This window comes from Netta rufina (assembly GCF_964035555.1).
Source record: "Netta rufina genome assembly, chromosome: 2".
NCBI classification, from domain to species: domain Eukaryota; kingdom Metazoa; phylum Chordata; class Aves; order Anseriformes; family Anatidae; genus Netta; species Netta rufina.
The window spans coordinates 15,409,542-15,425,713 of NC_140124.1; the positions used below are offsets into that span (position 1 = coordinate 15,409,542).

Here is a 16,172-nt window from a genome sequence, read left to right on the forward strand (position 1 = left end):
ATTCTGAAATCAAAAGCAATTTAGAAAGCCGTCTAGAAGCGAGTGTCTGACTTAATTTTGCTGCATGTGTTTTTGTCCTGTAACTTCCTTAGGCTTCTTCATACGTGGAAGTAGCTGGTGGGAGTGTAACTACTACCTCAGTTTTGACTGCGATCCAAAAAACTAAACAGAGAAGCTGCTAAGCTTTAACTGAATTAAGAGAATACCTAATCTGTCTGATTTAGTTGGAATACACCTGTTGCTCATCAGCTGTCCAAAGGATAGGAGCAGTGGTGGTGGTGTCCCAAAATAGATGGTGACAGAGGAGTGTTGACCTGAACACTTTATTTTCAATGGAGAAGAAGTATAGCCAGAGATCTTTCAATTCAATCCAAATTGGCCTTTTCGAGATATGGATATCTGTTTCCTCTGTAGGGAATGTAAGGAGCGTAAAGCTCAGGTGAGACAGAGTTACTGAATGGTTTTATAAGGAGGCTAAGGGAGCTCTGCACTCGTGTGGTCTCACCTCAAGTATTGTGTGCAGTTTTGGGCACTACAGTATAAAAAGGACTTTAAACTATTAGAGACTCCTCCAAAAGAAGGTAACAAAGATGGTGAAGGGTCTAGAGGGGAAGGTGTATTAGAAGCAGCTGAGGGCCCTGGGTTTGTTCAGACCTGAGCAGAGCAGGCTGAGAGGAGGCCTCATTGCGGCCTGCAGCTCCCTCACAAGGGGAGCAGAGGGGCAGGCGCTGAGCTCTGCTCTCTGGGGACAGTGACAGGACCCGAGGGGACGGCATGGAGCTGGGACAGGGGAGGGTCAGGATGGGGGTTAGGGAAAGGTTCTGCACTTGTTGGGACCCGGACAGGCTGCCCAGGGCAGTGGTCACAGGACTGAGCTGCTGGAGTTCAAGAAGTGTTTGGACAATGCTCTCAGACACAGGGTCTGGTTTTGGGGTGGCCGTGTGTGGAGCCAGGAGTTGGACTCAATGATCCTTGTGTTTTGTTTTTTGTTTTTTTTTTCAAACTCAGAATATTCTATGTTTCTAGGTGTTTCATTTTTCTGTGGTATAAGTCTAAGTTAGTGCATTCCTCATCTTTTTAGATCTTGCATTATAAATTTACATAGAGATAGGTACAGCAGTGATCAATAAATATTGATCTGTAGAGTATTTATATACATACAAAATTGCCAGCTGAAGCAGTGCTGTGATGCTATCCACCCATGAGGTATAGCCATCACATTACACTGTTCTTGATCAGCTTTCCCTGGTCTCATCATTTTGTTTATGAAAGGAAATCCAAATGTAGGAAAATGGGAGAAGAAAAGAATTCTGAAAGTAGTTTTTTAAGGAAATAATTTATTTTTTTTAGTTCTTTTGATTCATTAGTATATTCATTTTTTGTTGACCAGAGTTTTCTTTTCCCTGTGTCTATTTGAAGTTGGTAAACATTTTGTTTCTTAATGTCATAAACTTGTTTTATATTAGATTTCATTTAACTGAAATATCTTTTCAATGCTCAGGAAATGGTATCTGCAAATGCAGAGTTTGTGAGTGTTTCCCCAACTTCACTGGCAGTGCTTGTGATTGCTCCCTGGATACTACTCCATGTATGGCATCTAACGGGCAGATTTGCAACGGAAGAGGAACCTGTGAATGTGGAACTTGTAATTGTACAGATCCCAAATTCCAAGGCCCCACATGTGAAATGTGTCAGACTTGCCTTGGCGTCTGTGCAGAGCACAAGTAAGTATCTAGAAAACCAAGTCCTAGCTTCCATTCATTTGGCTTCATGGTGAATTTATGCATAATTTGAAAAATGTGGTATGCCCTGAAATGGAGGAATATAATGCTATCCGTTTAGTTTGTAAAAGTCGTTGGGTGAGCATCAAGAATTACAAACTAAACAGTTTGATTGCTTCCAGATAGTCTATTTATTTCGTAAATTCTTTCACTGTTGTTTTCTGTTACGCACAGAAATGTGTATATTATGTTAAATCAGTTTTACCCATTCACGTTGACTTGGGCAGGTTACAGATTTTCCCTATTTCATGTATGATTGCTAACAGCCAACTTTCTGAAGAGTTGTGGGAAGCTTAGGTCTGTTGTGACAGGCTGTAAAGTCCCACTGTCAACCTTTTGAAATTAATGCAGCAAAAGTAAGCATAGATAAACTGCACAGTTTCCAGAATAGTTAAAATTTCAGATAAGCTTTTTGCTGAGAACTTCTGTTTTGTTTTAAAACTTTTTTTATTCTAAAAACCTATTGAAGAAGTCAGATTATCCTGACAAGCAAAAACTAGACTTAGATGTGGGGGGGGGTCAATGAAATCTACATCCCTGTCTTAGGAAATCCAGATTTTTGCAAGGAAGCTGTTTTCTGCATGCAGAATTTTGAAATAAATTTATGAGTAGTGGCTCTGCTGATTCCTGGCTTTGTGCAACTGACTTTAAGATTTCTCTCAGCACAGTCTTTTTACTGTAAAAATCCTACTAAGTCTGCTATTTTTCAATGATTTATTCAAGTGATATCTTACTGTAAAACTAATCACAGTTTGTTCTTTTTAACCCATCATTGATACTGTTTCATTGTAAATCTTCTGCTCCTACACTAACTTCTTTGAGAGAATATTCATTTTCCAGTTGTAACCGCTGAAAATGTGTTAGAATTATTTCCTTTTAGAAGTTTAGGTCTTTTATCCTTTTTTTTTAAACCCCTGCCCTTGAAGCTTGCCAGTCATTCAGTAAAACTGAAATTTGGCAAAGCAGGTTTTTGTTAATCAAAAGATACATTAATGTTACAACTGGTTAAAAAAAAAAAAGTCTTCCTTCTTTTTTTTTCTTGCTTTTATGGAAATGTTTTTGGTCTTTGTTTTTTTTTTTTCCTCATTTGCTTTTCTTTCGATTCAATGTTAAATCTTTTGTGAACATACTAGAAAGCATTGCTTCTGATTTGCATTTCCACAGGGACTGTGTTCAGTGCAGAGCTTTCGATAAGGGTGAAAAGAAGGAAACATGTTCTCAGGAATGTATGCATTTTAACATGACACGGGTAGAAAGTCGAGACAAATTGCCGCAACCAGGCCAGCCCGATCCACTGTCGCATTGCAAAGAGAAGGACGTCGATGACTGCTGGTTCTACTTCACGTACTCCGTCAACTCAAATGGTGAAGCCAATGTCCATGTGGTAGAGACTCCAGGTATAAACATGATGTTGTCATTTCTCCCTCACCTTAATTCTCGCACTTATATAGTATAAAGTAGCTCTGGTTGTTTTGCCTGAGTTAGATGTATTTTTTTTTTTCCTTTCAGTAGAAATCAATTCCTAAGATGAGGAAATATTTAAAAGAAGAAAAAAAAAAAAAAGTTGCGTAGAAGGAAAGTGTTAGTTGCTAACTAGCACATATCTAAGTAACATCTATATATATTACTTACAGTCCAAGATAAAACGAGGAACACCTTTTTTGACTTAGAGCTCTTGCACGTTTAAAATACAATTGCTAGTTATTTTATTCTTATACTCTGGATGAATTGCTTAAAGCGTTAGCAGTGTGTAGACTTCATCAGAATATTAAATATTCTATTACTAAGATTAAACAAAAATTAGAAGGATAAAAATAAGATGCAATGTTGCAAGATGTTGTGTACTAAAACTTTAGTAATTTAAAGTGAAAGTAGTATTATTTTTGGTACTATAAATACTGGCTTCAGTACCAAATATAATTTTAAAAGCATCTTCATACACATTACCTTCATCATTCTGTAAAATCATGTTTCCCTTGTTTTGTTCCCTAGAATGCCCTAGTGGCCCTGACATCATTCCCATTGTAGCTGGTGTGGTTGCTGGAATTGTTCTTATTGGACTTGCATTGTTATTGATTTGGAAACTACTAATGATCATTCATGACAGAAGAGAATTTGCTAAATTTGAAAAGGAGAAGATGAATGCCAAGTGGGATACGGTAAGTGAGGAGGCTTTTATCTGTATAAAAGCTGCAGTAGTTGGCGAGGATTAGGAAACTGTTGTTCACATGCCCTGTGTGTTTCAGATTTGTTTCTCCATAGGACAGGAATACAGAAATATCATAATTTTAAGCTGATTTAAAATGTGTCATTTGTTACCAATAGCAAAACAAAAACAAACAAACAAACAAAAAAAGAGTCCTCTTCAAGAAGAACATCTTGGTTTAGTAAAGTGAGTAATAACTTCAGTTGGAATAAAATTTCAGAGAGAAAATGTCATGGTGAGAGAATAGTTCAGTTTTGCAGTTGTACCACATTCTATAAGATACAATTAAAATGTCTGTTAGAAGGTGAAAATCACACTTGTATAAAATAAAGAAGGAAATTTTTTGCTTATAAAAGAGATCTTGTAAATATTCACATGGGATTAGTTGGGAGATTTCAGTAACTGGTTGCAAGGTCATGGTGCTGGCTTGTTGAGATCTTCCCAACCTCTTGACAGTAGAAAAAATATGTAAGAAAAACAAGCCTATGGTCTGTAGGCTTACATATGGTATCGGGTCTCTGCCTCTGGGAAATGTTAGGAACCTGGCAATCAGAAACCCTATGCTACTGTTCTATAGGTCAATACCCATATACGGTTGGTGAGAGAATAATTTGAAAAAATGTCCTAGGATGTCTTCTGTTAAGAAAATTAAGTCTAAACTGGAAAAATAATACTAACAACTTTATATATAGCATGATTTTTTCAGTGACAGTTGAGAATGTTGCTTTTTTTTTCCTGTTGAATTATTCGACATTGACCATTTCTTTTACTTCAGCAAGAAAACCCAATATACAAGAGTCCTATTAACAATTTCAAGAATCCAAACTATGGACGTAAAGCTGGTCTCTAAGCCTCAGTTTGTATCTCCTTTCATTTTCTTCCTTTTTTTTCCTTTGCATGTCACTTCGAACTCACTGTGTGTCACAGTCAGTTAATCACAATTTGAGTCTTGTGCAGTTTATCTGCTGCTGCTTTGATTCTGGGGTTTTAAAGAATGCAGCTTGAAAGTCTAACTTGTTTTGACAGAAAGATTGCTTTCTTACTAATATCACCAGTACTGGCTTAAACTATTCTACAATATATACATATTTTTAAATGAACTATTTGTGAATAACTATGTGGGTATATAATAGAACAGCTCTTTGGATTAAAGAAGATTGTGAAGAAATGCAGTGTTCAGGGAAGGATTTATCTTCTACGCCTTCAAGTCAGCAATCAGTTTGCTTAAAACTAATGTGTTTGCAAAGCTGGGTTAGATACTCCTGAGATATCCAGCCTATAAATATAATTCTTTTTATTAAAATAACTCTGACCATTTGGGGGTGTCCTTTACAGATTTATTTTTTTTTAAGTGCTTTGGCTTATTAACCTAGAATAGAATGAGCCTGAATTTAAAGTGTGAAATGCATATACTCTACTCATTTGGTAATTAAATATGCATCTTATTTTTTCCATCCCTATTTTTGTTGTAACTGGCAATATCAGTCCTTGTAGCTCAGTCAGCTTGGGGCCTTTATTAGAAAAAAGCATTCATATGAGAGGAGGAAGTGTTCGTGTCCCCTCCAGATGTACTTTTTGCCCTAGTTTCTTAGTCCTTCCTAAACTTTGTCTGAACTCTAATTTGTTTGGAAATGCTGACTTCAGTTCTCTTCATACCCAAAGAGAAACAGAAGTATCCAGAAGAGCAAGACAGTAAACCAGAAGTGATGGATATTCTGTGTAGACTTTTAAGATTGCACTCTCTTGAATGCTTTAGGATTCTCCTCCTTCCCTGGGATTCCCAGTTGCTGGGGAAGGAGTAGGAAAGGGAGGATGATGGGAGCAGATGTCAACAGAGTGTTGAGAGTTAAGAAATGCAGAAAATCTGAGTAAAGGAAGGGAGTGGGACCTGAAAAAGTTGGGAAGGCAGCACATCCCTTTAAATATCAAAGGGCTTTTTTCAGGAGCTAGTGGAAGGGAAGGATCGCTATCTCAAATTTTACTCTGTCTGCTGTTTCAGTTTTTCAGTGTTGCATTTGAAAGATTTTGTAAAGAGAAAATGGGAATTAAGAGTATTTAAGCTCTTACCTGTCCTCACTATGACATTTTCAAATACTTTGTCCAGCATTCTGAGCTCCAGCTTGATGAAAAGTACTTTCCTTTTCTCTTTACAATCTTTTTATTTTCCAGCGTGTCCAAAATTGATTGGAGAAAAAAAAAAAAAAGAAATGAAAATTGTTTTGCTTGACACAGTGACCACATTCACCTTCTTTCCATTTTTTTTTTTCTTCTCAGAGTTGATTATTTTGGGGAGGAAATTGAGTTCTTAGTCTTCTCTAATATTTCACGTATTCCATCTGTTAAGTCTCTGTTACCTTCTTTTCTGCTGTTCACTGACTTGTGTATTTTCTGTTCCGTGCAGAACAAGCATGTAACAAACCACGTGGTGTGTAACTTCCTTTCTTTCTTCTCACTCTCTACCCCATGACTCCTCCCAAAATATAATGTCTTCAGTGTTGCCATTTCTCCTCATATTACTTCTTGCAGAAAGCTTTCTTTCCATGGAGAGTGAATCCTGCCTTCTTGTTTCACTCATTGTGAAAATCAAAAACTATGAAGGAGTGTAGGTTTTCAAGTATGATTTTTATCCTTTCTAGCATTCATGGAAATATCCGATCCTTGGAGAGAGAGGGCAGGCAGTTTTAGCTTTATTGGCCAGCAGAAAGTATTGTCCTTGGCCTGCAGCACTGACTGCGTGGTTTAGATCTGTGCCATTAAAAAAGTATTTGCTTAGTTGTAGGCTAGTTGTTTTCTTCTAGTCTTCCAGTTGTAGTAGGTGATGCCCTCTGTCATCTGTGCTGCCCTCGACCTGGGCCTTTGCTTTACCCTCTGATTCAGTTGCTATATTTACAGATTGACAGATGACTTGTCTTATTACTGTAAAATAATGAGTAATAATATTGATAATATAATGAATAAAACAAAAGTATGAGAGCTGAAAATCGTAGGAGCCAGCTCTTGAACAATTTGGGTGAGTAGGATGGTAGGATTTAAACCCACTATATAGGTATTTTAGGTGACTTAAAGCAGTAAGTCCACAGGGGAAAAAAAAAAATAAAAGGAATAAAAAGGTTGATCAAACATCCTGTATAATAAGTTTATTCTTACAAAGCACCAGACTAAACTGTTTATTTCTGAACAGCCCAGTCTGCTTAAAAATAAGTACTGTTGCAAGAACATGATGCTTTATTCTCTCTTGAAGGTATTTTTTAAAATGCCTCTATCTTTTGTCCAATGTATTTCACTCTATCTTGCATATAATTATTGTTTGTTGATTTTTGTTTTATTGTTGCTTTTGTTTAAGTGTGTGTGATGTTTTAATTTATAAGAACTTGTGACAGAAGTTTTTCCTAACTTTGCATGCTTAAACCAGTGTTTTCTGCACTGGCATAAAGGAAATGGGTTTACTTACAAAGCCGTAGCTCTTGCCTAAGCAAGTTTGAAATGCCACGTTTTGGTGGCCAGTTAAAAACACAGAATGCTGCTAACCTCTGGAAGTTCGTACCGTGTGCCAGCTGTCAGGGGCCTAAGTGAGGTGAGAGTTGGGTTAGACTAGTGCACGTATTATTTACTACTTCCATGTTAGATTTAATAATAAGCTGTCTGTCCAGAAGACCTTGTTGAGATAGAGACTGAGCATGGCTGGCAAGGCCAGTGCTGCCAGTGCCTGGCTAACAGAAGCCATTTGGGCGCCTCTGTTCTGGTTACAGGCAGTAAAGCCACACAAGCTGCTAAGCTGAGTAAGCGTAAGGTTGGGTTAAGCTGAACAGTTCTGATTGCGGTGACTGCATCTCCAGTATTTGTAGTGGGAACTGAGACACTCAGCTGGTGTGGGGAGGCACCTGGTTAAGTGCTGCCTAAATCCCACTGGGAGTTCTTGTAAATGTAAAATGCAAGCAAAAGGGGAAGACAGTGCAGCATCTCACTTTCTTTGTACATGTAAATAGGCCTTATGCTAGCTAAATAAAGAGCTTGTACATCTCAAATCATGATTTCTCTTGAAGAAGCGTTATAATAAATATTTACAGTCACATTCTGCAAATTGCATTTTGGACCTGATTCCAAATAGAAATTAATTACATGAGTCGTACCCTGCAGATTTCCAGGTTTTACTCCTAACCTTTGGACTGATTCCTGCAATATCTGATTTGTAAAAGATGAATATCTTTTACAAATAAGAAAATGTAAACATGTACCTCCCTGCTTGTGCAGGGGGTAGTCTGTTTTGTAAAATGGTGAAGGTTAAAAGCACAGGGTAACAAGTGTTATATAATGTCTTGCTGTTGAAGAGCTATGTGCATTATTTTCTAATCTGTATTCAATATAGTTTACTAAGCTTACAGACTTTCTCTGAATTACAAATTTTACTGTTTTGGTTTTTCGTGTGTGTGTGTGGATTTTTCTTATTTTGTTTGTTTCAGAAGTTTGTGTTAAAACTTGTCTAGGAAAAAATCAACATACATTGCCAAGCCCTTTGAGGCATAATGAGGTATTTCAGTTACTGATGAAATCCCTTCTCCCTGGATATTTTTTTAACTTTAATCTGTATCTTACTGTTGCAAAGCCTTTTAATAAAAAATATCCTGGGAAGGGGGTACAAGTAATTTTTGCCTTGATAATTTTTCTGGCTGAGAACTAGCCACAACACTGTGTTTCTGTGATAAATAAATTCTTTCTCTCAGCTCCCCATCCCCTTCCAAACCAGTAGATGACAGATTTTTAATCAAGAGAGAGTTGTCTGGCATCTGATAGAAGGGCCTTTTGCCGTTACTGTGTATTTGTGAAGTTTAGCCAACACCGGACACCCAGTTCCAAGCTTACCTCAAACCAGATGATGCTGACTCAGGTCTTGAGGAGATGAAGTAGAGAATCTGGATTTCCAGGGAAGAGACATTGTCCAGCAGTGCAGTTTCTGGACTTGAGAGATTAGGCTGGGGTGGCAGATCTAGCAAGACTGCATGTGCTTCTTTGTTTTTGGCATGTAGAGAAGCCTACCTTAAGGAGAAATACTCTTTCCGTCTGAGAGACACTGTGACAGAAACGCAGAATACCAGCTAAATGGCCTTGCCCTAGCAGCAGGAGCTGCTGCTGTTTGGGTAGACCAGTCACTTGTCCCTTACCAGGTCTTGAAAACAGAAGGCAACAAGCTTCCTAGGAATTGATATGGTTTCAGACCAAGTTGTTTCTTACTTGCCTTGTCGCCTTTTGGCACATCCTGTGGTATCTGTAGTTGATGTTCAAGGTTTTACGACCCTGGAAAAAACAGGCATGCTTAATCTCTATGAATCACATATATTTACAGGGGCTTTGGGTTTCTTAGAAATAAAACGAATATTCAGAACAGCATCTCATAGCAAGACGCAACCCGTTTAATGGGTAAATATGAGTCACTTAAGTTTAGACACTTCTCAGCTCAGATGGTATATAGCAGCTATTCTGTAGTGCTGTGTGAAGAACAATAAAAGACTACTTGAAAATCTACTTTATTAAAGCAAGAAGTCTCCGCCAGACACAGCTTATTGTACACCCAAAACCAGACTATCAAAGATTAAAGAAAAAAAATTAGCATCCAGGGTTGGGGAAGGATTTCCTTTGACTGTAGGAACAGTGTTTTTAACCCAAAATGTAAAAGCTATCTCATCTGGGAGGAACCTCAAAGATACTCCCTTCCTAACCTTCAGATATTCCCCTGCTGCTAATGAAGGCCAGATACGGTTCTGGCCTGAGCTATGCTCAGGCTGAGATCTGCTCTGTCCTGAATTTCCTCAGAAATTATTCATGCATACACAGAAGAGCTTCGCAATGGTAAACAATGTTTATTTAGCTTTAAGTTCAATTGTGGTAAGAGTACAGCACCGGAGATGCAGGCTGTATCAGTAGAGTTCTAGCTGGAGCAGTTACTTCGAATAAGATCTGTCTATATCCATATTCATTTGGAATTCAAGGAGTTCATCGTAGGTGTGCCAGGATGTGCCATAAATGGAGTAAGATTTACTGAGATAAAAGGAAACTTGGGAACAAGGGAAGTTTAAACTTAAAATAAGCTTATTTTAGAGGTTTTCAAATCTCAGTAGGAGAGATATAAGCAGTTATGTGGGCATTCCTCTTATCAGCAGAAATAATGTTTTTATTACAGTATTCTCACCAGGACAGTAATCTCTTAGTTTTAAGTATGCATTTTCTGTATATTGGGACAGGGGGAAATCTGCAGGAATAAAATGAGAATGACAAGTGCTAATGTTCAACATGAAATATTGAGTGTGTATTGTTAAAGTAGTACAAGCCTTTCCAGTCTGTGTCTAGAATTAATTTATAATGTGAAATAAGCTATTTAAATGTTAATTATAGCAGAATGTGGTCTGTGATCTGTAATGGTTTCAAAAGATATCGTTTGCAGTTCTTTAAAAAAAGTGTAATGGGCTACAGACGTGAGTTGACTGCTCAGCCCTGAGATACGAGCATATGAGGTGCAGCAGTTTCGAAGTAAACCTGTGGCATAAACTGAATAGGATCATGCCCTAACCCTTTGCTTTATTAATTAGCTAAGCATGCCTTTGTTAAAGTTGCAAGAGGAAAAAATAGTTTGATTTAAGCAGTTTGTATACAAACAAAACATTTGTGGGTAATTTCTTAAGCTAATTTTCATACTTCTTGCAAACAGAGTGCTTATGTCATCTCACTGAATGTTAATAAAATGTTTTTCTTTTTCTAGGGTGAAAATCCTATTTACAAGAGTGCAGTGACAACTGTGGTCAATCCTAAATATGAGGGAAAATGAACACTGCTTGTATAACTTCACAACACTGTATGCAGCATAGCAATTTTTGTAGTCACAGTAAGATAGATTTAGGGCAAACTGCAGTGATTTTACTAATTCATTACATATAGGTTTGTTTTCCTGTTCAGGTTTTGAGAATGTACCATATGTAATTTTTTTATTTTTTATTTTTTTCAAATAAAAATAATCAGTGCCGGGGTCTGACAAAAAAACTTGAGACTGTATAGCCTAGTCAGCTAAGGTCACATGGTGCCTTTTTGACCTTTTTCCACTCCCTTGCTGTGAATCTAGATCTTCTACAGGGTGTGATACTGCTATGACATGACGGGAGGGAAATGGTTAAAGCAATCAGCATGAGGGCTCTGCCTAGCCATTTAGTATTAAATTTTTTAGCTTTACAGGGAAATCAGGGCTTGAGTTCGCAGGTATAATTAAACTCATGTAGCATGGAGCTGGTGAATAACTGGTGTTCTGCTTACTTATATGATTAAGTATGTGGTAAGTTGAGTAAGTTGGAAGCGAGGAGAGTAAAGGACTGAAAAAGTGTGTGTATACTTATTTTTGAATTTTAATTGCTTATTGCCAGGTTATGGTTAAGATGAAAGGGTTTGGAAAGAATTTTAAGAAGGAATAAATAGCTTTAAAACACGTGCCATTACTGAAAAAGTTGCTGACTGGTAACTTGCCTAGTTTTTCTTTGTAAATTCAAGCCCTGGGTGGCAGTATCGTGAAGTACTTTACCAAGACATCCTCAAAACCCATAAGGGCCTTATGTCATACTGTGTCTTTCTTCTGTAATTTTTCCTTAGTTTAAAGCCTGGTGCTTTGTCACCCTTCTAATCTTTTTAATGTATTTGTTTGCAATTCTTTTTGTAATATTTTTGTATCAACACAAGCTTTTTTTTTTTTTTTTTGGGCAGTCTTAGCTGTAAATTTGCCTTTGCCCTGTAGCTAAGATTGCATAGTTTGTCATGTGACGAGTCACATATTTTTGACATGTGCCATGTATATTTGCCTTTGACCATTCAAACTGCATCATAGTCATCTTCTTGTTTTAAGTGCCTTTTTATTTTAACAGATGTTCACTTTTTACAGTGCTATTACTGAAGTTATTTATTAAATAAAAGTACCTTAAAATACTTGAATCTTGTCTCTTTGTCTTTTAAAAGATGATACTATTGGGGGAAAAAAAGAACTATGTCTGGGAAAGAGGTAATAAATATCGTAATAATACAAAGTACATCTTTTACATCAAATTTGAGAAAATTTAGGTTAAAAAGGTAGATTAGGTAAAAGTGATCTCAAGTAACAGAAGTTAGTTGTTGTATAAAAATGCATAAAGGCCAGGGTGCAGCACATACAGCATCAACGTATCAGGTACAGTGACAACTGATGTTAAGCCACTGCCTTTTATTTGTATGTGTGCTAAAGAAGTTCTGTCATCTAACACTCTTCTACCAAATGGACTACGTGGGTAATGCTGTTTCACAACACACAACGTTAGAAAAATAATGCATTTTTAGGAAAATAAAGGGTTAATGAAGTTTTAAGGGTGCAATGTTCCAGATGATATATCTGTATTTCTATAATCACTTTGTAATTAAAAACATTGTATAGTATGTTCATGGAATCAACTCTATGATTTTGGGGTTTTGTGGTTTTTTTTTTTTTAAACTTCTCAGGATAAACTAAAGTAGCAATAGATTGGGTGTGTCTGTGTGCATTGGTATCTTCGGGGGGGGAGGATCTGCATCTCTGCTGGAGCAGGGCCTTCACAGCTAGCAGCAATGGGGGAATGGAGACACAGTGGCCAGCTGCTGGTTAAACCAAGCCCAGTCACTGCAGGGACACACGGTGTCAGTCTGTCTCCCACTAGTGGGCCTTCATTTCTAATCAGCCAGACAGGGGAAATAGGATGAGGTCATTCATCCCAAGTGCTGTTCTCTGTCAGTGTCTATGTATGTACTATATGCATATTTTGTGTATACACAGTTGCTCTGTTCTTCAGCTCACTATTAATTAGCCCTGGTGATGTCTCACTATTAATTAGCCCTGGTGATGTGGTGCTGCAGCAGCCTTGCTTCTCCTGGGCTACTGGATTTGGCAACAGGTGTGGTTTTTGCTGATCAGTGCAAATGAGAGCAAATTCACAGATCAGAAGAAGCCACACATTATTGTAGCCTGCTGTCCTTCATAACAAAGTCCACAGTAGTGCTCTGAATTGCTTCTTACTTTGAGAATGTGCTTGTGTTCTCAGTCCAAATATAGAAAAAAAGGCATTGTAAATAATAATTTAATCAGATTTATTTTGGACAAAATTATCTAGTCAAAAAGTTGGTACTTCTATTTTTTAATCCATTTTCCCTAAACAGTGTCAATGTTTATCCATTTTCCCTAAACGTCAGTGTGTGCATATTATTCTTAGTCAAGTAGCTGTCTTCACTCTCTATCCGAAAAGATTACATGATCAAATATTGTCCAGAACACCTCACTATCTTTTTTTTTAGTCATGTTTATAGTAAACAAAGATACCAAAACACCTTTTTCTGAAGTAGAACTATTTACTGAAGCTTTGGTTTTGATCAAATGAGGTGAGATGAGGTGATAAAGAATACTCCAGCTACAAAGCTGTACTGTTTACAGGCTGTTTTCTAAGCAATTCTCTTTCTTGAAAAAAAAAAAAAAAGTATTCAGCAGAAAGAAAATACTTATAAGCAACCATGAATATAAGTATCATGACACAGTGCTGCAAAGTAATTCACATGAATGCCAGTTAATGATAATCACATGGGATTAATGTATTCCTCATTAAAATGGATAAATTGCAGCTAGGAAGAAAAACAACCTCTATGGCACAATATCAAATAATGATGTTGGGGTTAAATACTAATTTTTGAAGGCAGGACTTTTTTTAAATAAGATTAATGATGAACTGAAGAGAATAATACAGATCCTTCTAAGAAATATCTTAGAAAACAAGATGAGCAAAATATTGTCAATGGAAAGTTAGCAGATACACTATATTCATTCTTGATGGGATGGTTGTATGATCTGTCTTGACATGCTTTAATACTGTTACACAGCATATAAACCAAGTATTTGGATCCAGAGAAGATCTAAGAGTACTGCATTGTTGATTCTCTGCTTTGTGAAATTATAAACTCGTTTCCATGTCTCATTTTACATACATTAGGATTGTCAAAGCAAACCTTAATGCACACTTTATATTTAATGTCACTGTTAAATAATTTGAAGAATAAGACTTCCATTATCAGTCTGCAAACTATATTCAATAGTGTCTTTTACATGTCATAGTTTTCTTGCTATTTGAAATTTTCAAGTTGTACTTCTTATCAAGATACTCATTATCAGCTAAAATTACCTCAGTGTGAAGAATGAGTTAACACTGTAGATGTAAGTTTAGAGTGTTCTTCATATATTAGGTACTGTGGATTTGCCTCTAATACACCTGCTCATCATGACCTGCTTTTTTCCTTTCCTCTGCTAACTATGAGGCCGTATACCAAAGAAAAGGATGGAGCCAGTACATGGCACTTGCGCAAGGTGTGATTGGTGTTAAAGATTGTCTCTGTAAAATGAAAACTGAAATGCTGAACATGGAAAAAAATGCTTGCATTTTTTCAACAATACTATCATGGCAACACAAAACAGTCCATGTAGTTTAAGAAAACCACTGCATTCCATTAGATTGAGTAATTAAGTGATGTAAAACAGATACTGAAAATGAACAAACTATTTCTTTATTCTCATCTAATTTAGTTTTTACATTAGTACAGGATGAAGACAGGTGAAAAATAAATGCATATCTAAAGGTGTCAAACATTTTACTCTAGAAATATTTCCTAACCAAAGTAGAGGCTCTAAGAATAAATTAGTAATACACTTGTGGAAGAGTACAGAATCAAGATCAAAGCCTACTTCAGAGCTCCATAAAAATAAAAAGGCACAGAAAAGCAGTAAAACAGATCAAATATATCTGTTCTACAAAAGCAGTAATAGTATAAGTATTTCTGCTTTCTTAAATAAGAATGCTGATGCAATAGGTGTATCAGAAAGTCTAAGGGTGGTAACTGATTGGATATTATTGGAAGACTGGAAAACAAACCATTTACAGCAATGCTTAATTTCAAAATGGCAAAGCATAAGAACACAGACCTTTCCAGTTTGATTCCAGGTTAGTATGCAAATTTATGCTCTGTTACCTCCTGATTTTTCTCCTGAAAGAAGCAGACTTACCTTTAATCTAATATATTAGAAAAAAATATGCTGATGCTTCGAGGTACATGGCTAAGGAGATACCAGTCAGCTGCTTTATATTCAGTTTTTACACTGTGCAGGAATTTACCAGAACAGAAAATCTAGCTATTTGAATATAGTTTATAACATATGGGATGTTCAAAACCACCTAAGACTTTGAAGTATGTCCATGAGAATTGGTGTTTTAGCAATAAACCACATACCAACAAATTTAATCCCCAAAACTAAAATGATGATTCTGTGTTCCCATTTGAAAAATTATCCATAGTCAGCAAATAACAAACATTAAATAAGAATTGTGAAAAATAAAATTGCAGATCACTTACTGAATTGCACTGGCACTTGTGTCATCTTCATCCATTCAGGATCCAGAGCACTAAGCCTCCCCTCGGTGTGGATGGGTATAATACAGTTCAGAGGCTGTTTAAACTTGCCTTTGCATCCCCATAGTAAAAACAATACACTAAGTATCAGGTACAACAGTTACTCCAAGTTGTTTCAAAAATATTTACACAGAAGAATTAAACTATTCTATAAACTTCATGGGCAGTTTCACAAAAGAGACCATGCAGGTATGTAAAACCCTGCCTCCGTACGGCATAAAGGGAAAAATGAAGAAAGAAATAGTTAAATAGTTTTCTATCTGCTGAAACATGCACCTTATTATATAGTACATTTGAAAACATTTTCTAATTATAGTAACAATCTAGTATTTCAGACAAAGATCAGGAGGATATTTTTACATATATTCAAGTACTATGCTCCTAAGTTATCAGCCATTAAAAATACATTTTCTTTACAAAATACCAGAGTACCACTTAGGCAACCTAATATATCACTCTCCATTGCCAGAACTGCTCATTCCTTTAGTCAATGAATAATTTGACATATGCAAAAATAGACATTGCCTTCTAACTGTTTTTACATAGGTCTCAAACAAAAGAATTCTAAACATTAACATTTTTCTGAAATAATTTCCATGTTCATAAAAATCCAGTACTGTTACTCCAGGAAGATAAGACTGTCTCCATAATTCCAGTATATTCAGTAACAATTTTGTGTCTGTAAGCAATATGGTGTCAGACTTCAG

General features: G+C 36.5%; 1 protein-coding gene across 2 annotated transcripts in view; it reads left to right on the forward strand.

Moving 5' to 3' along the window:
* Positions 1–11,949, forward strand: part of ITGB1 (integrin subunit beta 1) — a 43,859-nt gene extending 31,910 nt beyond the window's left edge. The window contains exons 13-17 of one of the 2 annotated variants that reach the window (XM_084283200.1): positions 1,502–1,724; positions 2,946–3,178; positions 3,774–3,940; positions 4,763–4,843; positions 10,739–11,949. In XM_084283200.1, coding sequence (XP_084139326.1) covers positions 1,502–1,724; positions 2,946–3,178; positions 3,774–3,940; positions 4,763–4,837 — 698 coding nt within the window. In that variant the 3' untranslated portion in view covers positions 4,838–4,843; positions 10,739–11,949. The remainder of the gene's footprint in view (positions 1–1,501; positions 1,725–2,945; positions 3,179–3,773; positions 3,941–4,762; positions 4,844–10,738) is intronic. The other variant, XM_084283201.1, reaches the window with a different exon arrangement.
* Positions 11,950–16,172: the final 4,223 nt, after the last annotated feature.